At 45.2% G+C, this 27621-nt stretch overlaps 1 protein-coding gene across 1 annotated transcript in view; it reads left to right on the top strand.

Moving 5' to 3' along the window:
- The window catches only part of LOC147442845 (protein translocase subunit SECA2, chloroplastic-like), a 111553-nt gene that overhangs the window by 35583 nt on the left and 48349 nt on the right, over positions 1–27621 (top strand). Inside the window, exons 5-10 of the mRNA XM_086528861.1 lie at positions 5648–5717; positions 5841–5905; positions 6440–6524; positions 6617–6652; positions 11292–11383; positions 11472–11537. Of these exons, the coding sequence (XP_086384987.1) occupies positions 5648–5717; positions 5841–5905; positions 6440–6524; positions 6617–6652; positions 11292–11383; positions 11472–11537 (414 nt within the window). The remainder of the gene's footprint in view (positions 1–5647; positions 5718–5840; positions 5906–6439; positions 6525–6616; positions 6653–11291; positions 11384–11471; positions 11538–27621) is intronic.

The raw sequence follows: 27621 nt of genomic DNA, 5'->3' as shown, positions 1-27621 counted from the left end.
AGGGTCTACACCCGAGAGCGATGGGAAAGCTTTATGCAAGAAAGTGGGATACAAGGAAGAAGAGATCCCTTTCTCCAAAGTTTGGAGAGCCGGCAAAGATCCAAAGAAGAGAGCTCTCATCCTCCAATTCGCCTCCGAGGAGTCTCGAACTTCTTTCCTCCGAAAGAGCGTCATCTTGAGAGGGCTAGAAGGCCCCCCGATTTATCTTGATGATGACCTCACAAAGATGCAACAAGATCACCGTTGCGCGTGCATGCCTAGAGTCCACCAAGCCCGCAAAGAAGGGAAGAAGGCAGTATATCGAGATGGTAGGGTTATCATTGATGGCAAGACCATCGCATAGGGACTCGCGGCCTGTGGGACACACGAGGAGATTCATGTCACGGTTTGGAATTGCAATGGAGACCTATGGACACACCCAGAGAGACTTGAGGAGGTGATGAGAGGTCGAGACATCATTCTACTTACAGAGACACACGAGAGCCCAGAGAGAGGGTTACCACGGATACATGGATTCCAGTGGGAGTCTCTACATCGGGGATGTATGCGCCAGCACACCACTCGCGGCTCAGGAGGAGTGGCCATACTCTTTAGACAGGGGCTTCACAGCAGACTACAGATTGTTGCCCGGGACCCACAGGCCCGCTACATGTGGATTCGCCTCGAGCTCTCACGAGACAGGATCGTCTGCCAACCTCATAGGAGATATATCCTCGACTTGGGGAGATGTCTTCTCTCACCTCGTCTAGGTAGAGAGCCACTCTAACTTGCCGTCTCATGGCATTGTTGACGTGGATTGTGCTTTGGTTGACATTGAGGGATTGGGGGTAAGGGATACGGGCATGACAGGGCAGACCGCTTAGTCTGGCTACCCCTCTTCTCAAAGGACAACTATAACAAACTTGGTCACTCCAAGTCTGGAATCTGGCACGACACACGAGAGGGAATCACTTTAAAACACTTAATTCACAGTTCAATTGAGTCGACACGGCCCGGCGTAGTCCATGCCCAGAGAGATTGGTCCCAAAGAGTGGCGTTCCTTTTGGTATTTCTTTTTGTATTAATGCTTGAGCAAAGTACAATTGCCCTTGGATCTCCTTTGCTCACCGGCTCGTCACAGAATGAGCCAGAGAGAGCCCAAGGGACTTATTAAAAGGCCCTTGGCCTTGGGGAAAAGCAATACATGAAAAGCTTCTAAACTCAAAAGCAATTGGCTCTCAAAAGCAGCCAGCGCAAAAGGCCGAATTTTGTACAGCCTACCACGTCAACAAAGCAGCGCGTTTTGCGGAAATTCATAGGGCCAACTAGGTCAGCAATTCAACGCAGCTTGCGGATTTCCGTACATCAGCCCTTTGCTTTTTATTTTTTATTCCTAGTTGTCCCTAGGGCCCTGTTGGCAGGTGCCCATAAGTTGGGACAACCTATAGCATGCCACGTCATAAGTTTGTGACATACCCCCCTCTTGAAAGAGTTGTAATCGCCCTCAATTACGCCTGCAAAACAGACAGAGGCCATAAACCAGCTCAGTAGACAGTGACTCTAAGTACCAATGCACTAGACAAACACAAATCTTGCACAAAGACGACTCAGTCAGTGCACATTCACATCATATCAATCTGTCACAAGGCGGGCACCACGTGCCAATAGAAAAGAACAAACTGAACAGACTTTTAGCACTTCAATAACAATTGAATTGAAAGAGAGAGACGACACGCAACACGGAGTGGCGTAATTCCACCCGAGAGAGTATTGACCCCAAACCTTGGCGCCCCTTTCGGTATTTCTTTATATTGCATCATCAAAGTACAAGCCGGTCCTCCAGACTCTGCACCTTCTCCAGGAAGCATGCCAGAGAATGAGCCCTAGCCTCCTTCTTGCTGGAGAGTTTCTCGTTGGTGAAGTGTCAAACAAGGTTGTGTGGGTTGAGTTGAAGTGACGGGAGAATCCCGAGAATTCATACGTTGTTGGCAAGGATTCTGGGTGCTTGTTGGTTGATCTTCCATAATAAACTCTAATCTTCCTTTCATAAGCTTATAACCGATGGCAACATGGTCCATAAGCTCTTGTATAGTAGAAACCTGTTTCGTCAGCATTCTCTACGCAATTTGAGTGTCTTCGATTATCTTCTAGGTTTTAGGGCCCTCGGCCAAGCTCGGCAGGTTGGTCAGAGTTAGGATTTTAACCCTAACCCTCTTTGCCTTCAGTTAGGGTTTGTAGGCCCTTCAATCATCTTTAGTAAGTTGTCTAGGTTTAGGATTCTAGAGTCGTAACCCCCTTCATCTTTAGTGGTTGACACCTCAACAATTTGTGACACACATACATGGATAAACTTGACAAAATTGTCAGTAATGAAACAAACGAAATCACTCAAGGAACAAAGGTGTGGATAGTAAACGAGCTGACACCATTGCAGCTGAGAATAGACCAACAGATGTGGCTAAAGCGAAAGAGGCAAGGAAGAATGGCAAGTGGGTAACCGGAAAGGGAGGCAAAGCAATCATTGTAGAGTTCCGTATCCCACTCCCTAATGAGTGAATCACATCCTTTATTTAAGTTAGCTCCCTTTTATTTAATGTGTTGAAACCCCACTGTAGCTATACCTCTTAGGAGTCCTAAGAGGGTTTTTCCAGAAGCATTTTACTTTCATTTGTTTTATATGCCCAGAAGATGTAACCAAGATGTGTCTGGACTCTGATTTGTCCTAAATGTCAAGTTGGCCTTTAACGGGATGGCACCACGTGCCAAAAGGAAAAGAACACCGAACAGACTCTAGATGCTTCAAAACAACTGAACTGAGAGAGACACACTTCACACGAGACATGGAGTGGTGGAGCTTCACCCCAGAGTGCACAAGCCCCAAATTGTGGTGCCCCTTTCAGTATTCTTTATATTGCTTCAATGAGATACAACACTGGCGATATTGATCTATAACGAGTGTCTTGATGCACTAAAGTTACATGCCCAGGCAATCTCACTCGAGTAGGATGGTGCATCAAGATGCAACATAGATGCCTACATATGCATGTTACAAGACAAAGAAACATAAAGTCGTCGATGAAGTTGAAGTTTGAACACTCCCCCCGCAAATAACCATCCAGGTCTGGGCCATGAGCTATTGAACGACTCCCTCATCACTCCTACAAATAATCTAGAAAGGTCCGAGCCATGAGATATAGAGGCCTTTTACAACCAAACGCCCCCTAGACCGCAACATGCGTCGCTTGGAGGTTCCAAGAGTAAAATACTTCTTAGATTGTACCCAATTTTCTTTTCAATACTCCTCCCGTGAATGACCAACAAGGTCCGACCCATGAATAAAGCACTAGCTTCCAATCATTGAAGGCTCTGCGGGTCTATCTGTTCTTTGGGGACATCCAAAAACGTGAGCCTTCTTGTAATAGAGTTTCTCGTTTTTGTAGCGTCAAGCGAGGTCTTTGTGGTTGACTGTCACGAGAATCCCGAGAATTCGTTCGTTGTGGCCGAGGATTTTGATTGTTTGTCGGGGCTTCTGTAGTAAACTCTAGCTTTCCTTTCATAAGCTTGTATTCGACCGTAGCATGGTCCATAAGTTCTTGCAATGTGATATTTGTTTAGAGAGACAATATTCGTGCAATTGTTTCTTTAGTTTAGTTCCCCAATGCATAGATGTTGTCACATTGCTGTAGGAACTGCAAGGCTTTCTTCCTATCTTTCACTCTAGAAAAAATGAAAAATTTTACTGTGGTTCTACCATCCTTGAAATCTTTTGGTTAGTTTGGTGCAAACCCTAGATGTACCCCGGATGTCGATAGTAGGGATATCCATATTGGCTCCAACCATTGTACCTAGGAGGTGATGGTGGTGGTAGAGGCGGTTGCACCCGGATCAAGGTTAGACGGCTGTACCATGTTTCTGAAAATTCTTCCAATTGGAACAGAAGGTTGGGTAGATTGTCGGTTAGTGGCTCTTATACTGTCGGGTGCTGGAGGAGGTGGTACTGCCTCAGGCATCAGAGGGGGCAACATGTAATTCATAAATTGATGAAAACTTTGCAGCATCGGGAGATTCTGTTGAGGATGCCAAAGACCAAAATTAGGAAGAGCTCATGCCGAACGAGCATAAGCACTCCAGAAAAGCCAGCTGATCCTGCATAAGCTATCCAATAACCCGCAAAATAAGAAATTTGTTCGGCAAAATGATACTGATTATACTCTTGAAGAACAATACATGTACGTACTACATGTATGTACATAGTGCCAGTTGAGATGCCACTTGTCGTGATTGCATATCCCACGCACATTATATGAGATGCAATTTAAAGAACTATGCATCCTATACAGTATATACAGTGGGTGAGGAAACAAGAAAAAGAGATTCAAGCACTGGTGCCCATTTGCACATCCTCATCTGTAGTGGACACATGAGGAGACGTAGCACAATCTTGATCAAGAGCACTCAAGATAGGGGAACCTTGGGATGAAGAGGCTTCCCTTGTAACTACTTCCTTGTAGGAACGGACAACCTTATCTGAGGCCTCAGCCAAAGAAGTGTTGTCATTACAAGGGAGTTTCTTTTGAGGAAGATTCTTCAATGGGGGCACATAGTTGCGAGAAGATGCCAGAGGGCGGGCTTTAACAGTTTTCTTTGGCACTAGCCAAGCTTGAGAAGATACAACCTATTCTTTGCCTTTATCTTTTGCATTGGGAGGAGTAGGAAGCGTCTGCAATTGTGCTTGCTTTCCTTTGTCTTTATTTGCCCCAGCCATCAAGGTGGAAGCTGACGGACCTTTGATCTGTACCTCATGAGAAGATTTTGAAGGTTCACACACACACACACACACACACACACACACACACACACACACACACACACCCCAAAAACAGAACGCTAGCTGTATAGAGGGATGAGATTAGATTGCGCAGGGACAGACGGCTGCGCTGAGAGCCAACTGCCGCAAAGAGAGCGCGCAGAGTGCTCTGGACGGGCAACTCACGCAAGTTGGAAGGGCGCGCAGGGGCTGAAGTTTACGCAGGTCTCAGGGTGCGCAGGGGCAGTTTGCGCAGCACACACTCCCACGCGCGCACACACACCCACCCACCATATACTGATGCATTCTTCTCATAGTAACAAAGAATGGGCATTTTTTTTGTCTGCCTACGAATTTCCGTTCCCGTCCTCATTCTATGTGACTACATAGTCACAGAAAATGGCAATCAATGCCATTCCCCGTTTTCATTTCCCATTCCTTGTTACTATGATTCTTCTACCCCTAGAGTTAGAGCTCCATCTGTCCATCCTGCCATGTATACTGTCAGTTTTTACTCTCTCTCATTTTATACCTTATTTAATTTTCTTTTGGATAGCTAGAGGATATACTCATGTATATCGATTTGCCTCAGGCATATTTCGGCCTCTATTAGACGTTATTGAAGCTTTCTTTCTTCGTCGTCGTCCCTTTCCTAGCTCATTTCATCTTTTGGCAGATGTAGCAGATCATTTCATTTTCTATCCTTTCTTTTTTGGTACCAGAAAAATAAAGCACCCATGCACACATATGCAGGCGTACAAACAAACAAATAAAAATCTTTGAATTTGATCTCCTTTATCAGGCAAATCCTTGAAAGAATTTTATGTGTTTGTTCTTGAAACAATACTTGTGGTTTTTTAGCTGAAATCCAAGACGCATGAATTTAGACAACGCATCAAAGCTGGGGAGACATTGGAAGACCTACAAGCTGGTATGTGTCAATTCCAATCTTTTTGTTCTTTAAGCCTCTTTGTTTGTGGATCAATATTCTCTTCTCTGTTCCTGTTTTTACATGGATGGTAAATTGAAAGCTTGTGTAAATGGTTTGATACAGAGGCCTTTGCTGTTGTTAGAGAGGCATCAAGGCGGGTCCTAGGCATGAGACATTTTGATGTCCAGGTATGCTTTGTATTATTGGGTGTTTTGTGGCAGAAGCAATGAGATTTTCTCAGGTGTTGACACAATATCTCCTTTCTTTCGTACTCTTTGACAATTTCATGTGTATATGTAACCGTTAACCATCAAGGCTTGTCATCATGCTGACCCTCTCTCCTGTTTTGCATCAATGCTGCCTGGTCTCTCAATTTCTTTTGAACGATTAGGTGCACTAGTTGTATAAAGGATAGGTATATCCTGCTCTAGTTTTCCTCATGGTCGAGTTCGTTACATGCATCCACTAAATTGTACAATATTACAGAATTTTCTTTTGCATTGGAAAATCCATGGGTATTGTTTGAAGCCTTTTTTGCTGGCGTAGAGTGAATTTTTTTTGCTTTTTTGGGGGAGGTGCATCTTATAGTTTATTGGGGAGGCATATGCTCAAAGCTCTTTTTTGCCTGCTTTGGTTTTGTATGTATGTCAGAATTATACTGAAGTCTGTGATTTTTTACTACCTTATTTTTTTTTATAGATAATCTATATTCTGTTTTATAGATTATTGGGGGGGCAGTTTTGCATGATGGGGCTATAGCAGAGATGAAGACTGGTGAAGGCAAGACTTTGGTTTCTCCTTTGGCAGGTTAAACATGTTGTAGCTCATTTGATTAGATTTCTGTTTGAACATATACAAATGGCAAACTTGTGACAAGTGAAATTCTGTTTGCTTTACAGCTTATTTGAATGCGCTGACTGGTGAGGGTGTTCATAGTAAGTTCTTTTTTTTTGGGTTTCATGGCTTTACAAACCCCAGCTGCAGAAGTTTGTCCTTATTTGCATTGCAATCCAGAGCAGGAGCTGCTCTTAACCTCTCTGTTATTAATATCTGTGAGACACTTATGAAGGACTGTTCTTATAAAAGAAAGCTGCAGTTATTCAGTAGTTTGGGACTTATTATTTTATTCTTTCCTTTTGCATGCAATGTACATCATATAAGTTATATTTATACTGTTTAGCTTGTGCTGGGAAATTACTAGTGCTTCAGCAATATGCCAGAGCCCTCTATTTCTTAAAGAGGGGGAGAAGGGTGTTTTGACCTATCAACTAGCCCTCTTAGCCCGCCATTGAAAATAGCACTATATGTCCCCCTTGGGCTGGACTCCTCATCTTCATCATCGACGTACCTAGGCTCTGAATGAAGGCTAACTGGTCCTATTGATCTAGCATTGCGTCGTGCCCAAGAAGGATACTGCCTCTCTCCCCTTCAAGGCACATAGATTTGGGCGCTGTGGTTATTTGGTTATGGCAGAGTGAAGTTTTTCATTGTGTCAGTCACTCCTGAAGGGAGCTGAACATTGAGCAATCTTGGAAGAAAGGGGACTGTGATATAAGGAAAAGATCAACCGCTAAATACGATGTTCACTCCATGGTATCCATGAAATACTATAGAAAACTATTCCTGATCATTTCTGGGGGCCAGGAGAGTGCAATGTTCCAGCCTCTGAAATATTGGCTTGGTACACTGTGGAACAAATGCTGTCTGGGTAAAAAAAACAAGTTATCATCCATCTTCATCTTTCAAAGGTTTTGAAATCTTGTGAAATTTAGCAATCGTTCTTGTCACCATCATTGTCATAATCATCGAGCAGTTAATTAAGGGTTGTGGAATGCTCTCATTGATTAGTATAGAGGCTTGAAGTTTTAATGAATTCACATGTCTTACACTCTTCATGGTATGCATTGCGGCCTGCGCTATGCGCAAGATACAAAGCTTTGTGCATTTGAGGCACAATTAAAGTCTTTTGCACATGCATGAAGGGAAATATGACCCTCAAGCCAGCCGGCAATGAAAGACACACACCATGGAAACTGCAATTTTGGAACTAATAAACACATTTGGCGAACTTATCATCATAAGAACAAACTGAACTAAGAGACCAGGGTATGCCGTACAATGCATCATAGAGAGAGTTGGTGGGCTTGAACCGCCATTGTGAGTGCCCCTATTTGTATTTGTTTAATTGCAGCAACTGACCATAAGACTGTTGTGCACATATGCACTAGCGCCTTAGGTGCTGTCCCCCTTTGAAGTGCTACCATGCTAATCCAACCAAACAACTGAGCCTTGAGGCCTAATTTGAAGGCCTTGATGACGCAGAAGAAAATAAAGCTCTGAATAGTCTTAAGGTGTGAAATTAGTGATAAAGCGCTCTTTCTTAAAATTTATTTTTACTTCGAGTCGGCCCGCAGCCTTTTATCTCAATGGAAGACATCAACGCCAGAAAGAGAGAATCATTCTAGAGTCTAGACAGAAATCTCTAAAGAGAGAAAGTATTGCTAACAGATTGTGAGTAGACTACTCCAATCTAAAGGTTGATTAAGATCACAACCTTAGAAGGGAAGGATGCATTTGAATGTTTGTGGGTGACTGTGGAGCTATGAAGAACTTTCAGGGTTCTCTAAGCAAATCCTAACGCTTAGATTCATCATTTATTTTTTCTATCGAAGACCTTTAACTAAGGCTAAAAAAGAAAAATATGAAACTAGTGAACAAAGATAGCAACATTTATGTAAGGGCAGCTGCACATCATCTTATGCACTTTGGAATTATAGTACTTTATTGTAATGTTGTGTTGTATACAAAAGTTATCACGGAGACACCACGTTGGTTTGAATCATTGATCATGTGCATGGATACATGCATCGTGAGCGATCTTACGGTCATATTAAAATATGCGATCAATCCTGAGGCTTCTTGATGCGAACCTATCAAGCCTCTTATCATCTCCATTGAGAATATGCCAGGTTCAAACACGTTCACTGCAAACATCTTAACTTCTGAATTCTTTGTCTTGATATAAATGTTGGCAATCTTTGTCATTCTTCATGATGAAATTTGGCTTAAAGTTAATAAAGTGCTCCTAAATCTCCTTCAACTACTCTTGTTAGCAAAAGTATCGCACCCAAATGAATGCCAGCGCCGCAATCTTTGTCAATATATGATGTTCTATTTCAAAATCTATGACCTCTTTGTAGTAGTATGTTTTTCACTTCCTGCCAAAAACCTATCGTTTGGGCAATACCCCAAAATACGCTTTTCAAATCACAAAAGTTATTTTGAAATAGTTAAATTTCATAACATTCATATAGAAATGAATAGTAATTAAACCAAAAAGTTCTTAACGGTAATGCAATAAAACATCGAACTTAGCATATAATAATAGCTATAAGCTATAATTTGATTTGCCACTTGACTCTCCTTGAAACCATGTTTTGCGAGTATCTGACAGAATTTTCTGAAAAAATGTTTGCTTAAACTGTAGTTTCTTTGCTGAAAGTTTTTTCTTTGAAGAAGGCCCAAGTTGAAATCCTGTTAATTGATGGAATTCAATTTCAAGTTCATGTATCTAGAGATCACAGCCATTTGTGTCATCTGAAATCCTTTTGTGACAAATGTCATAGTGACAGAAAAAAACGTGAATCTGATGATGAGAAAGGAACAACGGATGACGGCAATTTTCTCCAAGTGTGGGCATCTACCTGGCCTTGCAGTTCTCGCCACAGATGTTGCTCTAGATCAGCCACGATCGATTCCAGTAGTGTCTTGTAGAGGCCAAAGAGAATTGGCTCATGAGACGAAACCATGTAAAAAGTATCAGTGTGATCCTGATGTCTCTGCTATGATGTATCTGTGTCAGAGACTGAATGGATGTGTGGACGGTATACAAGGCATGAGAGTAGTGTGGGTGAACATGATGGCAGGGGGAGCTCTACTCACTATGGCGCTCAATGCACATCTATATGCCTGGGATAGTACATCACCATGAAAATGCAAGCCTAGATAGCTCCATCTTGTGGTGATGGGAGGGTTTAGCATAGTGTTCATAGGGAAGTCCTTTGTAAGAACTCAAATGATCTCCATAGGGTCAACGGTCCTCCGCTGCCATCTCCCTTGGAGATGTCACTGAGGTTTGGCTTTAATATTCTGGATTGCCCGGCTGTGTTGATCTGATGGTTTGTAACCACTACCAACCAGGGGCTCTCCATCGGTGATGTGCTCCGATTTCCTCTGCTCTGGCAAAGGTGACTACATGCTGTGCTCAGTGTTGTAGCACACTAATGAGATGCCATTTGCGTAGAGCGAGAAAACAGCCTCATTTGTGTGATATTGTCTCTCTCACTCCCCGTCCGCACCAGATTATTTCAATGTTGGTACATCCCAAGCAGAAAAGTACCCAAGCGCCGCTGGTGTAGGGTTATCATCACTGACTGAAGAGAGTAGGGTCATCTTCATTGACTGAAGAGAGCTCTACCCCTCCAAACCAAGATGGGTAATGGGCTTGAATGTTATTAAAACATATACAATTGCAGACAAATGTACCTTAGACTCTACCTCCAATCTGTATAGCTTGCACATCGTGGCCTCCCTTGAGAATGCCCCCTGTTCGACGTGCTTCAATCTCAAGGGGGTGGGATGAGACCTAGACGTAACCAATCACTACCCTAGAGCTATTTGACATCAAGAATTCTTTTGTAATTTGTAATCTTGTATGTATTTGTAATCATTGGACGTTTTTACGGATTTTGTCATCTTGATGAGACTATGCTTTATGTCTCATGTCATATGAGGTACTTTATAGTGTTCAGGATTGATTCCATTGTTCACTGTTTTCCAGTCTGACATCCATTGTGCAATCTAAAGTTTTTGGAGTTTGTTGTTGTTGTACGTAATAGTTTAGAGTCAAATTGAAGTGTTGTATCTGTTGTTCTCTTCTAATTGTTTAGTGTTGGATGTCTCAAGTGGTTTACAGTATTATACAATTGCAAAAGTCTCAAACTTTATGTTTTTTGGCAATCTCGGTCTGCAGTTTTAATATTTGTGGAGTGATATGTATGAATGTATCACAAATTTCCTTTAGTATTCTAGATGGTAGGCTTTTAAAAAAAAAAAACATACGAATGTTACGTACCTAATAACTCGAATCATTCGTACCTTACGTTCCAAACATGTACCCACGTACGTAAGGTACTTCACATCCTAACCATACCAAAGTGCACCTCCAGGAGAGATGTTTGCACGGTATTCCCTTCTTGAAGGACATCCTCCTTTATGCATGCTTGCCCTTGTATTTTTCCGTTTTTTGGAAGCTGCATAGGATTTCAAGTATTTTAAGATAGTGTACCTACTGTCTTCTGTTGTTTGAAGTACAACTGAACGATTGGAGCATCATACTCTTGTAGTACAATCCAGTTGTATAGTGAATGATACCTTGTGATGATACGTTTCTATAATCACAGCTGCAAGGAATGAGTGATTATTTCCAAGTTTTGTATTGAAATAAAGGAAAGTAACCTGTTCTTTTATTTTAGGACTAAATGTAAAGATACCTTACCTTTCACTATGATCCAGTCATTACAGTGAATGATTACCTTGCCCAACGTGATGCTGAATGGATGGGGAGAATTCATCGTTTTTTGGGGCTTTCAGTAGGCCTTATTCAGGTTCTCACTTTTTCCTCTGCACACTAATCGCTGAGAGTGGTTTGTAACTTTTTTTTTGAAGCTGATTTTCTTGAAGACAATGTGACAGAGTGGGATGAACAATGCAGAGAAGAAAGCTGCTTACAGCTGTGACATTACTTTCACAAATAATACGGTGAATTTTCGCGACCTTTTAAAATCTCATGATATCAAAGTGTATAACATTTGGTCCTAGTGATTAGCTAGAGACAGAAAGCAACCACATATATAGCAAAATGTATATGCTATATTTAATCCAAGCTAAATAAACCACTCTTCATTGTTTCACAACGCGTGAAATATTATATGCAAATGGGAGGTCAGGATGTTGCATACACAGTAGGTTGAAACACTGTGGACATTGTGAATTCTCCTGTCAAGAAGTTACTCTTTGCACAGTGACATCTCATGTGCACATAAAATGGTTGTGCTTAAGGCAGCCGGACAAAAGATTTTTGTGTGGAAGGTACCTAAGTTATAATCAAGAGCTTCAATGTTTTTATTAAATATCTAAAGACTTTCTTTGTTGAAGAAGCCACAAGATCGTAAGAGCTCCCAATGTGACTTTGTGTGCTTTTGCATAAATGACTTACAAAGTCATACTGGAAAAAGTGAGGGTGAAACGGGTGTTCAACAACAAAATGAGTACTGACTAGTTTTCATTACTTGGTAGCCTCAACGATCAGTGAAGAATCATACAATGACAGCCTGGTATTGGGATCCATGGGAATAGAGATATGTGCTTAAAGTTGGCCAGTATTCTCAAACGAAGTCAAACAAGTTTGGACAATGATTCCAACATGTTCTCAAATAAGTGGTTCCATAGAGAGTGGATCTCCATTTCCATGCTTGGAAATCTGCCTTCTTTGGTCTATGACAATCCTGCTACGAGTTATCTGTAAACAAACAACAAGAGGATTGAGAAACATCAATTATACATATGCTAAAATTTTCTGCAGGAACCCTAATTTGCTGTTGAAAACGCTAAATTTTTGAAGTTGTTGGAGTCAAAATCTGTTTGCTCAATGCGTAGGGCTTGATCAACTTTGATTGTTGCAGCATGTCTAAATTCTCAACCGTTGAAGATATTTTTATTAAAGGTCCTTGAACCACATAAGAGTCGCAAAAAGCCTGTTTTTTGGGCTTCTTGCAGCATAAATGAGCTTATAAAGCCATGGAAACTATTCGAAAATGATTCCTAACGCTTGCACATGCTTCTCTATGCAATTACAGGTTGGTCAAGTGAGAAAAAGATATGTATAATGGGGGCTAAATCACGAGATGGGAGGAGGGAAAAGCCACACTGGTGGCGGTAGTTCCATCTAGTCGCACCCTGAACCATGGTTAAGAAAGGCCCTGGGCGGTCGGAGCTGCCCTAAAGTCTCTCAAACTGACCCGTGAGTGTGTGTATCAGCTCCAGCCAATTGTCCCTAACAGTCTTTGCCGGTGGAACACGTCGAGCCTCGAAGATACGAAAGCATCGGGCCCACCAAATAAACTAGAGTGTCAGGCCGTTGATGAGCTCCCAACACCACTCTCTGTTGATGCACCACTCCTTCGGGATGAACTCTGTGGCAAACTGTAGTGTAGGTCAACCCTCCTAGATCACAATCATCCTGCTAGTGGAAGCCAACTCAAAATGGAGCGCAGGGCCCGTGAGAGTGGACCAGGTTGCAGCGCCCCAAGTGTACTGGTGAGCTGTGGAAAGGGCTGGCGTCAATTGAAGGACCCGCAGCCAAACCTGTTGTGCCATGGGGCAATCCCACAAACAGTGTCGTTGACTCTCCACAGGATGGTCACATGCTGCACATGCTCTTGAGAAGCCGCTGTGTAAGGTGCAGCGGAATGAATGTTGTACTTTTCTCAAGATGAGTGCTCCGTACTATGCTCAAGGTTCCTTTTGTTCTTATGGAAGGGAGAGCCTTCCGTTCTTAATGAGAGAGTGCAATGATCACTAACAAAGTGAATGGACAATGTGCATGAAAATGTGTGAGGCTGAGAGATAGGAGAGAAGAGAATACAACACCAAAGACATTGTAAAACCCTCCTCCGAAGGCCCCACTCTCGTTGGCAAGAGTGGTCTACTGTTGATTGCACAATCTGGTCCAATTGCTGATGCAATGAGTCTACAATGGCTGGCTATGTCGATGTCGACGGTGGCGATGGCGAACCTAGTCTATGGCTGAAAACTGAGAATCCCGATGACTGCGGTATGGCTGTCCAAAAACGCCAATGAGGCTGAAATTTGCTGATGCAAACACGCAGCCCTTTGTAGCATAAAAACACTGTCTTGCTGCTCATAAGAACGCTGATTTGCAGCTTTGAAAACGATAATTTGCAGCCTTGAAAGTTCTCCAAAAAAACGCTGGTCTGGCTGGTCCGGAATTGCTGAATTCTTGAGGCTTTAGTCGCTGATTTTCTGCTGTGGCGATGCTGAAAATGCTAGGAAAGGAGGCGATAATGGCCTGCTGAGAAGCGCCAGCAGAAGGGGAGTCTATGGCGATGAGGCTATGGATGAAAAACTCTAGGTGTTGGGGTGTCTTGCTTGGAGGGAAAACGCCACCAAGGGGGAAGTCTTGCTGAGAGAGAGAGGGGGAACGTGTCGCCTGTGGCCTGTGTTCTCCTTGCTCTTCTACCAAATAGTGCTAGCCTAGGTTTGCTTATCTATTATCTTACCCAATTTTCCCTAGCCAATTCCCAACAAAAGTCACTTAAATTAATAAGTGAAAAATGTCAAAAATAGGTTAAATGCATTGGAAAATTCCCCTGAGGATTTCGATGGATTCTGATGGGAATGCTTATGATCATGCTGTGTGTAACCAGAGGATATGCATCTACACTAAGTGCCTGGGCATGCACGGTCTGCGAACAGACTCACAAAAGTGCCAAAACACTTGCTAATCTAGACTGACTGGATTGACGGAACCCTTGTTATGAAGTAGCTTGTCCACGGACACATAGGGTTGGATGTGTCACGTGACATCCCCTCCTTTTTAAAGTGAGGTACTGGTACCGAGCTGCATAGCTTCCTTGTAGTCTGCCAACAACTTTGGATAATCCTTGAAAAACTCTTCGTCGACCCACACTGCTTCGTGGGTCCCTCGATCCTTAAACTTCAAAAAGTATTGTCTCACTTGCTTCTTCGAACCATGTCGAAACTGATGCAACAACACTTGCTCCCGCTCCATGACTTCAGCTTCATCGATGATCTCTGGTTCTTCTTCTTTCGAAATGTCCTTTTGAGGTGTTCCCTTAAGCACTTTCAACCAAGAAACATGGAAAACGTTGTGCATTGACCATGAGTTAGGCAACTGCAATTTCATTGAAACCTCATTTATCTTTTTAATGACTGGAAATGGACCATACATACGAAAAGATAACTTTGGGCACTTCTTTCCAACTTGCTTAAGACGTTGCTTCATGATTCTTAAATACACCCAATCCCCTTCCTTGATCGAAACATCCTGACGATGCTTATTAGCCTACCATGAATAAGATTCTTGAGCCTTGCTTAACCGAAGCTTCACACGCTCAAAAATCTCATCCAATGACTGACTTTCAACATTGGCATCAGACATTTGACTGACCGGGCGAGTCAAAAGTGATTGGAACGGACGGCCAAAAGCTGCCTCATACGGAGTTCGACCAATGGCAGAAGAAAAAGAGTCATTCAAAATAGCTTGGATTAATGGGAGATAGAGCTCCCACTGACACTATTGATCATGCACATATGACTTTAAAACATCAAAAGCCAATTGATTGTAAATCTCTGTCTGACCATCTGACTGTGGATGAAAAGCCGATGAAAAATTTAACCTAGTGCCAAAATTTTCAAAGAGTGCGCGCCAAAAATTGGACGTGAACTTAACATCCCTATCTGAAACAATTGATTTTGGCAAACCACAGAGGGGGTACCAATGCTTAATGAACAACCGTGCTACATCTTATGCAATGACTGTGGCTTTACAAGGAATCAACATGCAAAACTTGCTGAAATGATCGACAATTGTCAAACATTGAGTGTTCCTTGAATGCAAACTTGGTGGAAGGTTAGTCACAAAATCCATAGAAATATCTTGAAAAGGTCCATCGGGAGTAGGCAGCGGAAGCAAGAGGCCTTGCTGCTTACCCCGAGGAGCTTTTACCTTTTGACATATAGTGCACTGTGTGACATAATGAAACACATCCTTTTACATTTTAGGCCAATAAAAGAATCTTTCTATTTTTTCCGAAGTGGTGTTCATTCCCTTGTGCCCACCCGTGAGAGAATCACGTGCATCATGCGATCTGGTTCACCTGAGAGAGAGCAACACACATAAACGTTGACGAAAATACAACAAACCATCACGAATGAGATAGTTGCTTGGCCCTTAGGAAGCAAGAGCCTGCAACCAATGCTTACTAAACTCGGAATCCGCATACTGATTCTTCATGCTGTCGAAAGACACACCCTGAATAGAAAATGTGGATCTTGACTCAAGAGCCAAAATCTGTCCTTTGCGACTCAACGCATCTGCAACAGGGTTAGCTTTTCCAGGCACATACTCAATCAAACCTCCAAATTGCTCAAAAAATTGTGACCACCGTGCCTGGCGATCACTCCAATGTGCACTAGACATAGACTGGAGCCACTTGAGGGCTTGATGATCTGTGCAAACTGTAAACTCTCTACCATAAAGAAAATGCTTCCAATGCTAAAGAGAGTGAATGACAGACAAAAGTTCTTTATCATAAATTGAATAATTCTTTTCCGCACTATTGAGCTTCGGGCTAAGGAAAGCTACCGGACGACCATGCTGCTGAAGCACAGCGCCTATGGCGACATTGCTCGCATCCGTCCATACCTCAAAGTGGTCATCCCAAGAGGCAAGAATAAGACACGATGCTTCTGTCACCGCAACCTTGAGAGCTGTGAAAGCCTCAATGGCTGCTTCGGGCAAGTCTATGCGTTGACGGCGAGTCTTTACCCCTTTCAAAACATCAGTCATAGGTACAACAATGCGTACAAAATTCTCTATGTGCGAACTATATGCTTGACATAAACCAAAGAAGAACGCACATCATATGCAGTTTTGGGCAAATTCCAATTACGAACTTGTTCCACCTTCGTGGGTTCTAGCTTGACGCCTTCTGCAGAAATAATATAACCCAGATGAGTGACTTCAGTAAGAAAAAATTCAGACTTCTTAGCTGCAATGTACAACTGACACTCATCCAAACGGGTTAGTACTCTTTCGACATACGATGCAGAAAAAATGAGAATATTATCCAAAAAGATGAACACACATACACCGACCATATCACCGAAACGACCTACCATGAGATGATTAAATGTACCCACGGCTCCTGTCAATCCAAAAGGCATAACAATATACTCCCATTGCCCTCGTTCGGTGCGGAAAGCGGTCTTGAAGATGTCGCCTTTGAATATCCGTACCTGATGGTATCCACTTTTGAGATCGACCTTGCTGAAAACCTTTGCCCCGTTGAGCCTATCTAGGATATACTCAATGCGAGGCATCAGAAACTTGTTCTTGACGGTCATCTTGTTCAATGCCCTGTAATCAACACACAAACGAGACGAACCATCCTTCTTGCGAACAAACAAATAGGAGTAGCAAAAGGTCTTACACTAGGACGTATGAATCCTCTAGCCACCAACTCCGTGAGTTGTCGCTCTAACTCTTCCTCCTGTGTCTTGTTCAAACGATAGGGAGCCTTATTGATAGGCCGGGCCCCCTCCATAAGCTCGATGCGATGGTCCTCCGGCCGCTCGGGTGGAAGACGAGGTGGAAAATCGAAGATCATCCTGCAAAAAGAGATGTTTAAACTTGGTAAACAAATCTGAATACTTAGCTGGAGCCTGAATGCTCTGGGAAACTGGAGCATTCATAGGTGAATGCCGCTTGTGCTCCTCGTCATAATTCACGCTTTACCTGTACATGAGAGATGAGAGGCAAAGAATGCAAGCCCTCCTCAGCACGAATGATGAGGGGGGAGTTAGTTTTGGCATTTAATGTGAGAGTGTTAGCCTCCTGTAGCGTGGATAATGTGTCGTGCTCTCAACAGTGTGGGTGTCCCTCAGTGCAATGTGCGTGATAATCTCACTCAAACAAATGGAAACTCTCTCAAACAGAATGAAACACAGGAAAAATGGATAACAACAGAGACACAACAGTGGACCAGAACATGTGGACTCGACTAGCTCAAAGAACCATGTACAGACTCTGGCGTGGCATCACACTCAGCTCTAGCCCAGGACTCACAGGTACAAAATGGGGTGTTGAGGCTCAGATGTGCAGGGATGGTGAAGCTGTGCTCTGTGCATAGACTCACTGCCCTCTCGACGATGCTGGACCAAAGGTGAAAAAAAATGATAAGATAACCGACCGCTACTACTCATATGTACCACCGTAAAGAGCCACCAACGGCTCATAAATGTCAGCCATGTGGTGACCTGGCCACGAGGTCCACTAGGCCACCGTCGGTCGTCGGTAGGTACCCTGCCACGTGTCACTCCCAGACCAGACGTCCGTCCAGTGTGAACCAGTCCCAGTGTAACCCACTGTCCAACTGTATGTCTTGTGAAGTGACACTGTAGCCCTGCTACACCTCCCAATCAATGAGAGGGTTATGCTCACGAAACCATCTTATGCCCAAAAGCATATCACATCCTGAAAGAGGAGACACAAGAAATTTCCTACGGAAAGTAGCTTGTTGAACTGTAAACATCACATCAAGGCACTCTTTCGTGATGAGAGAGTCCATACTAGGAGTGAAGCCAAAAACCTCGAGAGGAGTTCTGACTAACCTCTAGGCGAGCTCTCTCAACGAGAGAGGCACTAATCACATCATGTATACTGCTTGGATCAAAGAATATGATAAAACGCTGACCCTTTACATGACCATAACACTTCATGAGAGACTCATCAATGTGTGTGTCAGAGACATGAGAAGATTCAGCTTGGTTCATTAAAGTGCTTGTGGTTGCTGTGGGTGCTTTTAGTTCTTTAGGTGGGACTGTCTTAGGACAAGCCTTCTCAATGTGCCCCTTGACTTGACATTGATAACATCTACCTTCCTTAGCATAAATCACTTGTTCTTCAGCCCTGATGTATCCTCCTATAATTCCTTGTGCAGCTTTTTCATCCGGGGTTAGCTTAGGTTTTGCAGGTGCTCTAGCTTTACCCTTAGATTCATTCTAAGAGTTCTTTTCTGAAGCATTAGAGGAAGATGGGCTAGAAGAGTTTCCATTCTTACCGTTCTTACCATTCTGCGTGTTTTGAGAATTCTGAGAGGTTCCTTGAGAAGTCTTATTCTCCTTAGGCTTTCCCTTGTTGTGCTTCATCTCTTGGGAGAGAGCAATCACTACCGCCTTGTTGAGATCCGCGGGGTCAAAGACTTCTACATCAAACTTGATATATTCGTCTAACCCAAAAAGGAAAGCCTCTTTGCGCTCATCATTCGATTTGCGTAATTGAGTGCCGAGCTGCAAAACACGGTTAGAAAAAGACATGACTGGCATACCCATGTTGCTTGAGATTGCGCCAATCTTCTTTCAGTCGTGCTAGGTACTGAGGAGGCATAAACCGCGCCTTGAGCTTGTCTTGGAAGTCGGCCCAATTGAAGGAAAGGGACACGTCTCCGTCGGCTTCCTCTAGGTGGGCAGCTAGTTGTGCCTCTTTCCATTAGTGGTACCAATTAATGGCATCACCGGCAAGATACATAGTTGCTGTCAAAACCTTGCTATTTCCCGTTTTCTTAGTTGTTGCAAAATAAGCATTAAATTGATGCAACCAAGAATGAACAACACTAGCGTCCATCACCAGCGTCCATCTTACCATCATACTTACTGAACGTCAACTTGTCGGTGACGGGGTTGTTGGAGTCCGAATCTCGGCTTGCGCCACTTGATGAACCACCAACTTCTTTGGCCGGTTCGGGTTTCGAGGTGAGGACATGTAGTACCAAGTTGTTCATGCGTTGTTCTCTCTGGGCCTCATGCTCTAACTCCAAAGTAGCCCTTCTTTCTTCAGCCGCTTCCCTTCTTGCGTCGGTCGCAGAGCGCGCTTGCACAAGCTCACGCTCAATAGTAGCCTTTCTTTCTTGAGGTTGCTCCAAGTTGGCCTTTCTTTTCGCTTTTTTTTCTTTCCGTTCCTCGGTCGCCAAGCGATCGCGATCCTGTTTGTCTTGGCGGTCACGCTCCGCGGCAATGCGAGTCACCCCTTGCTTTGTCATCATGTCCATCATTGACTTAACCAAAGCTTCCATGGGGTTTGGTGCAATTCCTGGCGTAGATGGCAAAGGGGGAGGGTCAGGAAAACCTCCCTGTGGCTGAAATTCTTCTTCGCTACTTTCTTGCCCATCACTCTCATGCCCAGTATCCATTCCGCTTCGGGTGATGACCATGCACTGAAGTTGTGGGTTCTTAAGTTCACGAGGAACTTGGGTTCTTGAGAATCTTAAGGTTTTTCTTTTGCTTGCAATCTGTGCTAGAGAAGGATCTTCTCTTCACCCGAGTTTTGCTCTTTTCCGTAGGCGTAACCCTTGGCGGCCTTGCGCTCACACCAAGGTTGCTTTTTCCCACCTCACGTCAATTGGCCGGCCGCTAAGTGCACGGTCCGCTCTCAATGAGTGAAAAGAGGCACAAGGGGAGGTTGGACAAGACCTTCTTTCCTGGGATTCCTGGGAATCGACCCGCCCAAGCGAACTTGGGTTCGTGCGACCGCAACAAGCAAAAATAAAATAAAATTTGTGGTTCTTGTGGTTCTTTCCTTGAGTGATACAGAACACTACCAAAGCTCTGATACCAATGTAAGGTGCAGCGGAATGAATGTTGTACTTTTCTCAAGACGAGTGCTCCGTTATGTGCTCAAGGTTCCTTTTGTTCTTATGGAAGGGAGAGCTTTCCGTTCTTAATGAGAGAGGGCAATGATCACTAACAAAGTGAATGGACACTGTGCATGAAAATGTGTGAGACTGGGAGATAGAGAGAGAAGAGAATACGACACCAGAGACGTTGTAAAACCCTCCTCCGAAGGCACCATCCTCGTTGGCGAGAGTGGTCTACTATTGATTGCACAATCTGGTACAATGGTTGATGCAATGAGTCTACAATGGCTGGCTATGTCGATGTCGACGGGGGCGACGGTGAACCTAGTCTATGGCTGAAAACTGAGAATCCCGATGACTGCGATATGGTTGTCCAAAAACGCCAATGAGGCTGAAATTTGCTGATGCAAACACGCAGCCCTTCGTAGCATAAAAACGCTGTCTTGCTGCTCATAAAAAACGCTGATTTGGAGCCTTGAAAGTTCTCCAAAAAAACGCTGGTCTGGCTGGTCCGGAATTGCTGAATTCTTGAGGCTTTAGTCGCTGATTTGCTGCTGCTGTGGGATGCTAAAAACGCTAGGAAAGGAGGCGATAATGGCCTGCTGAAAAGCGCCAGCAGAGGGGGAGTCTATGGCGATGAGGCTATGGATGAAAAACGCTAGGTGCTGGGGTGTCTTGCTTGGAGGGAAAACGCCACCAAGGGGGAAGTCTTGCTGAGAGAGAGGGGGAACCTGCTACCTATGGCCTGTGTTCTCCTTGCTCTTCTGCCAAGTAGTGGTAGCCTAGGTTTGCTTATCTATTATCTTACCCAATTTGCCCTACTCAGTTCCCAACAAAAGTCACTTAAATTAATAAGTGAAAAATGTCAAAAATAGGGAAAATAGGTTAAATGCACTTGAAAATTCCCCTGAAGGATTCTGATGGGAATGCTTATGATCATGCTGTGTGCAACCAGAGGATATGCATCTACACTAAGTGGCTGGGCATGCATGGTCTACGAACAGACTCACAAAAGTGCCAGAACACTTGCTAATCTAGATTGACCGGACTGACGGAACCCTTGTTATGAAGTAGCTTGTCCACGGACACATAGGGTTGGATGTGTCACGTGACACGCTGTGTACCAACGACCTCCACTATTGTAGCCCTGTGCGCTACCAGCCACTGAAACATAGTGACTCTCCTCGGCTGACTGTTTTCCCACAACCACTCCTCCAAAAACATGACAAGAACTAAGCTGTGAGACCCTGCTCTGCTAGTGAAGAGCTGCAGCCTCTCTGTGTGCTGTCAGTATGTGTTGCTTGTTTACTGGAAAAAAGGAGTGCTTGGGTGATCGGCTAAAGAGAAAGGATCCCGCCAGAACCACTCTCCTAGGTCCCACTGCACTCCTACCAGAGGGCGGCTCTCCCAAGCCCAAAGCTGCTAGTGTCCCCGACTCAAGATCTGTTGGGTCAGGATTGATGTCACAAGTCCTCCCACAGACGTCCACAGCTCAAATCCTCTGGAAACAACACTTTGCTACCTGTGGTGCCCCTATTGAGACTCTGTGAAGCCGACCCTCCCCTTAAACCTCGTAAAACATGGGGGGGATCTATCTCTGAGCAAGCACTAACGGCAATGAGGACCTTCAAGTGCGTGAAGGCCCCCATCCATTTGGGAGTTGCCGCCTCAAGAGGGATGTGCCACTGAGCTGGTATAGCCTCTGTAATATCCTAACACATGCTCTATACCCTCCTCACGCCTCGTAGCTGGATGCTTTGAACCTCTTGGGAAGGTTTGAAAACTGTAGCCAGTCACCGAACATGCAGGTTGGACCCTCTGCCATGGGACCCCAAGAAACATGAAGCCTGCTGCCAACCAAGTGGCCTCTGTGTGTGCTAACCATGGGGTTCCAAACTAGGGGCTGTCTCAAGCGCTCCTCCATGCAAGTGGGCGGTGTTGCTTCAAGCCACTCCTCAGCTGCTCCCAAGACGTGAGCCTCGTAGCAAAGTGGTCTTCCTAACTCTTGCTCAGGTCGACCGGACACATTTTTGTAAAAATCCACCTGATGGACGAGCTCCAAGGGCCACCAGTGTGAGGGACTCGAGCACAATCCGATGTAGCAACTGCTCCTTCCAGGGCTCCTCACCTGGAAGAAGTCCTCTGACCACCTTCTTCTCCCCTAAGAGGAAGCTCTAGACCACGCAGGCCAACCTCCTGTGAAGTTAAAAATCTGCTCATCGCCTTAGCATAGAAGAGAGAAAGGAAGGGGGCAAGAGGGAAACCCTGTCTAATTGAACATGTGAGCATGAAGCGTTACCCTCTTCCCCTTGCTAAGAGCACTTGGCTGTGTGCACATTGGTAGAGACTTGACACCCCTCTGATCCAAGCATCTGGGAAGCCCATCCTGCGCAGAGTGTCGTCCAAGAAATCCCAGTCAATTCTGTCATATGCCTTCTCAAAGTCGAGGAGTATTACAAGATCCTCTCCTCGGAGACGGGCATGGGCTGACGCCTCTTAAAAGGTAAAGATGTTGTCAAGAATACTGCGCTCCTTGACAAAACCTGTCTGAGTCTCACGTATAATGGTCTCAAGTATTGGCTAAATTCTCAAACTTAGAACCTTTGCTAAGATTTTGTAGGCCGAGTTGAGAAAAGTGATGGGTCGCCACTCCCAAATCTCATCCAAGGAATCCCCCCTTGGGAATCAGGTAAATCAGACCCCCACTCAAGCTGTCAGGCATCTCTCCCGTGTGCAAGATGTGCTGATAGGTGCTACATAAATATGAACCAAGCAACTCCTAGTACTCCAAGAAAAAATTGGGAGTCAAATCATCCTCCCCTAGGCAGCTACTTCAAGGAAGTGCCCTGAGGGCCTCATGGAGCTCCTCTAGCTGTAGAGGCATCTCTAGTCTGTGACGCATCTCCTCAGTAACTAGGCAAGGCATTTGTGTCCAAACCTGCTCTCTGCATGCTCCCCGACGCTCTGACTGAGGCTCACGCTGAAAGTAACTCATGGTAGAAGTTAGTAGCAACCGCCCACATATCCTCAGCTCTAAAGCAACTGACCCATCAGGTCTCCTCAATTGGCTAACGGTGGTGTGCGCATGACGAGGTCCCACAATCTCAAAGAACTCCCTAGTAACTTTGTCGCTCACGTGGGTCCACTGAGATGCTTGTTGATAAAAGGAAAACTGATGGTGCCTCTCCTCAATGGTGATCAACTCCTGTCGAGCCTGCTGCATCTGCTCCTCTAACCAAGGACTGTCATGGTGGTGCTTTTGCATCCGCTATAGGGAAGCAATGCCTCGTCGGAGCCGCTTCTCCTCCTCCTTGGCCATAGCCAAGCGAGCTGCAGATTCCTGGAGGAAGAAACGACTAAGTTTAGTAAGTCCAGTGGCCACTCTACTAGCAGGAGTGCCCTGAGTGCCCAAGCTCTTTGTCCAAAGTGCTGCCACGCGTTCTCTGAGCTTTGTTTCTAGCAAGCTCCTCTTGGGGATGCGCAACATCACACTCCCACTCCTCTGTCTATCTGTAACAGCAAGAATCACTGGTGGATGATCTGAGAAAGAAGTCCTTGCGAGAATGCAAACAAATCCTCCCATGCCACAGAGACGGTCACTCGCGTAGAAGCGATCTATTGGAGATATATTCACTCCTACTTTGCAGCCTGAGCGAGAGAAAGATAGGCTGTCTGGAGGCCGCACAAAACGTGCATGCTGCCATACATCACAAATCTTCAAGGGTCAACATAACCGCTCTCAAGCTGCTAACCAAGCCCCGTGCATAGTAGAATGACTACCTCCAATCCTGTATGACGGGTCCTCCAACATGTTGAAGTCTCCCCCAACACACCATTGCTCTGCATGCGGCAAAGACTCTACAAGATGTGACCAGAATTGAACTCATGTACTTGGCACATTGGGCCCATAGATTTTCAGGAAGCCCATGAGGCAGCCATGAACCTGCATAATAATCCACTAGGCCCTACCTGGCACAATAATACCTCTACCCACAATGGCCTGCTGCCATGGATCCGCAATAGTCATACATACCCCTCCCTGAATGCCTCCAGGCCCAAAAGGCAATGGTCCAAAAAGTCTCTTAACGGCCAAGCAGAATCTGACCATAGCGTCGAATGCAGCTCTAACAAAGATGATGCTCCTGGAGCATAAGAAGTTCAATCATACCACCCACAAGGTATCTCTAAAGCTCCTAGTGTAAGCGGCCCCTCTGACATTGAAACTGGGGCCCACCTAAACCTTGTACATTCCATGAGACAATCCTCATGGGATCAGTGAGAGAAGACCAATGCTGCAACAATAGCCAATCTCGCTATCTTTGAGGCCAGTTTGGATGGGGAGTAATCCTCATCGGAGCGACCTCTAGACAAGCGCATCTGAAGTGACTGTCCCACCTAGGCCCAAGAAGAGCGTGCAGTCCGTAGGGCTACATTCTCTATCCAAGAATCCTCATGGACAAATACATAGCAAGGGGGGACTCTGAGTGTCAGCAAACAAGTGCACCACAAGGTGTCTACATCCTACTGCATCCAATGGCGTCACATTGAACTTGGCTAGAGGCCAAAGTGTCTGTACCAACTCTATCACCCCTAGGTCCCATGTGTGATGAGAGAACTCAACCGCTTGGACTTGGAGCCAATCAAGAACTGTGTGCAAGGTCCACTCTGTGTGGTCCTGTCGCACAACGGAAAGGAAAAACCTACCGCTGTATCCGAAGCCTTAGTGCCTCGGGCTGCTAGAAAGAGGACGTGAACTCGAAAGCAAGCGGCCTGTAGTTGAAGAAATCCCGTTGTCTGCCAATATCAAAATTGGTGAGCCCCCGAGGGCCTGCTGCAAAAGGAGAGGTCTGAACCAGAAGTGGCGTCCTCAAGTAGGGTTGTCCCTCACGAGCCATGCGACTGGAAGCGAAAGCACTACCAAGAGAGTGTCTAGCTGCGGATGTGTGTCTAGTCCCGTGGGGTGCGAGTAGTAGTGTGGAATGGGTCAACTGATGAGGTTGAGGGCTCCACAGGGGAAAGGGGGGGAAGGGAAGACGGGCGTGGAGAAAAGGGGGGGGGGGGGGGGGGTGTGGGGGGGGAGGTGATGGTGGGACAGAGGAGTCTGAAGGTGGAGGGGGAGGAGGTGGGTGGCGGTGGAGAGGCTGAGGTGGAGGAGGGCTCCTCAAAAGACTCCTGTTATAGGGGGTCAAAACGGTTCCTTGTCGGAACCCAATGCTGCTGAGCTGCAGGAGGTCGGCCACCAAGGGGCGGCAACGTGTCAAGCCAGTCCCTGTCTATGGTGGCAAGGTACCTGCTTCCAGCCATCAGCTGGTTGATCTCTGGCCTCTATCGATGTGCCAGCCTGTGTGTCATGTGTGTCGTGGGTACCTAACTGTTGGGCATGCGCTATGGGTCGAGATCTCCTGCAAGGGCAGGCCTCCACTAAGTGGCCCATGTTCTTGCAAATGAAGCATTGATTTGGGAGTCCCAAATACTCCATTCTTTGGCGTAACCACATCGGTAGGCTTGGCTGCAGCTGAAGCTGCCGTGCGCCGGGTCTCCAAGATTGTCCCAATCTTATAACGAATCCTGGCAAGAAGCGGTATGTACTCCCTCCTCAGACCGGGGAAGCAGACCAAAATGAACAAATCTATTTCCTTGACAAGAATATCCCAAGCTGGATCGAATCCATGGCGTCACTGTCGGAAATGAGCTTTGACCGCTCGGATGGCCAACGGGCTCATCAAAATGACCAGGGCTGCCATCTCGGGAGTCTCAAACTCAATCTGGTAGTAGCCTCGCCCGAGAAGCTGGATGTCAACAGTCTTTCCCACCTCTGCTAGGAGGCGGGCCTGGAGGAGGCACTGGGATGATTGCCAATGATCTTGCAGATGATAGAGCCTCAAGGCGCGTCACCTCTACTGCAAGGCTTGCTTGCTGTGATGGCGACAAAGCAAATCGGATGGTGGGCTCGGCAGGGTCGGGCTAGGGGGCTTCATCTGAGTCCCTGTGTGGCGGAGCACGAGCTTCCATGTGTGTGTGCTATTGTTGGTGGACGATGTGGCAAACACACCCTAAACTGCTACCGACAACCTTTCTTAGGAGGGGCCGAAACAGGGCAAGGGAAGACGACACGGCAAGAAGCAAGAGGGAATTGGGAGGGGGGATATGGATGGAAGGGGAGGGGGAGTGGAGGGCAACGGGCAGATCGAGGAGGGGGAGGGTGGCGTGGGGCTGCAAGGGATAGGCAGTGTGAGCGGGGGGGGGGAGATGTGTGCAGGGGCGAGAGCAGAGCACCGAGCGAGCTTTTCACAAACGAAATTTTTTTTTTTCTTCTCTCTTCCTCTGCTATGAACTATATATATTCTTATGCGAAAATATTTTGTTTTCTTTGCTTCTTCCTCTCTTTGATCGCATAGAAAGATGCTTCTTCTTCATTCTCTTCTGGTGCCATATGTTCTTGTGTTCCATAGCTCCTCTTGCAAGGTATATAGATAGGACTGGTCTGCTTGTCGAAAAAGCAAACAATTGATGTTGTGCTATCATTGTAATTGTAAGCCGAAGGCCACCACATGCCAATGGAAAATAACAATTGGAATAGAATCTTAAACACTTCAAATACTTAGTTGAAGTGAGATCTTCACTGTTGAGATGAGACATAGAGTGGCATTGGCCCCTAACTAGGTGTCCCTTGTGGTTTTTCTTTAATATTGATTTTCTTAGATACACCTTCCTGGAGGAGCACTTATCCAAACTTTGCAACTGCAAGTCTGAGGATGATTCTCCCTAGGCCATTATTTTATAAGCTCTCGACCCTTTGACAAGTGCTCAAAAGCACGAAGATTTTTTTTTTTTCCAAAACTTGGTGTCCCTAAAGCTCGAGGAAAATCAAATAAAGATGCCTCATAAGTTGACCCCTCTCTCTAGGTGCTCTTAGACTTTGTTCTGTTAGGTCTTGGACCTTGAGTTCATGCATGGAATGGACTTGGCTTTCTGGTGGGGTTTGTGCTTGCATGTACATGCTCCAAAATGCGTGCGAGGTAGCTTTTTGTAGGGTTTGCTACCTTCATGTACTTACGTGGGAACATCCTCCAGTCACAGGCTCAAAAAGACACTGAAAGGAGTCTGGACAACGGAAATAGAATCTGATGAGTGTATGCCAAGTGATGCTATAAGTGTACCATCCATCACAGAAAGTATACCCTTTAGGATATGAAGATTGTGGCTCAATTATTATGAGGGAATTGATAAATCTTGGGAAATCCTATGATGGATCAAAAGATCTAAAGCAAATATAGATATCTAGCCCTACGAGGTGAAGATCCTAAGCCTGCATACATAGCTGTTGACTTATCTCTTGAAGAGAAGATATTCTGATCAAGACCCTGAAAGAGGATAGAGGTGTATTC

Source organism: Adiantum capillus-veneris, chromosome 14, assembly GCF_014529385.1.
Source record: "Adiantum capillus-veneris isolate H3 chromosome 14, ASM1452938v2, whole genome shotgun sequence".
Classification (NCBI taxonomy): Eukaryota; Viridiplantae; Streptophyta; class Polypodiopsida; order Polypodiales; family Pteridaceae; genus Adiantum; species Adiantum capillus-veneris.
This window is presented reverse-complemented; position numbering and strand designations above follow the sequence as displayed.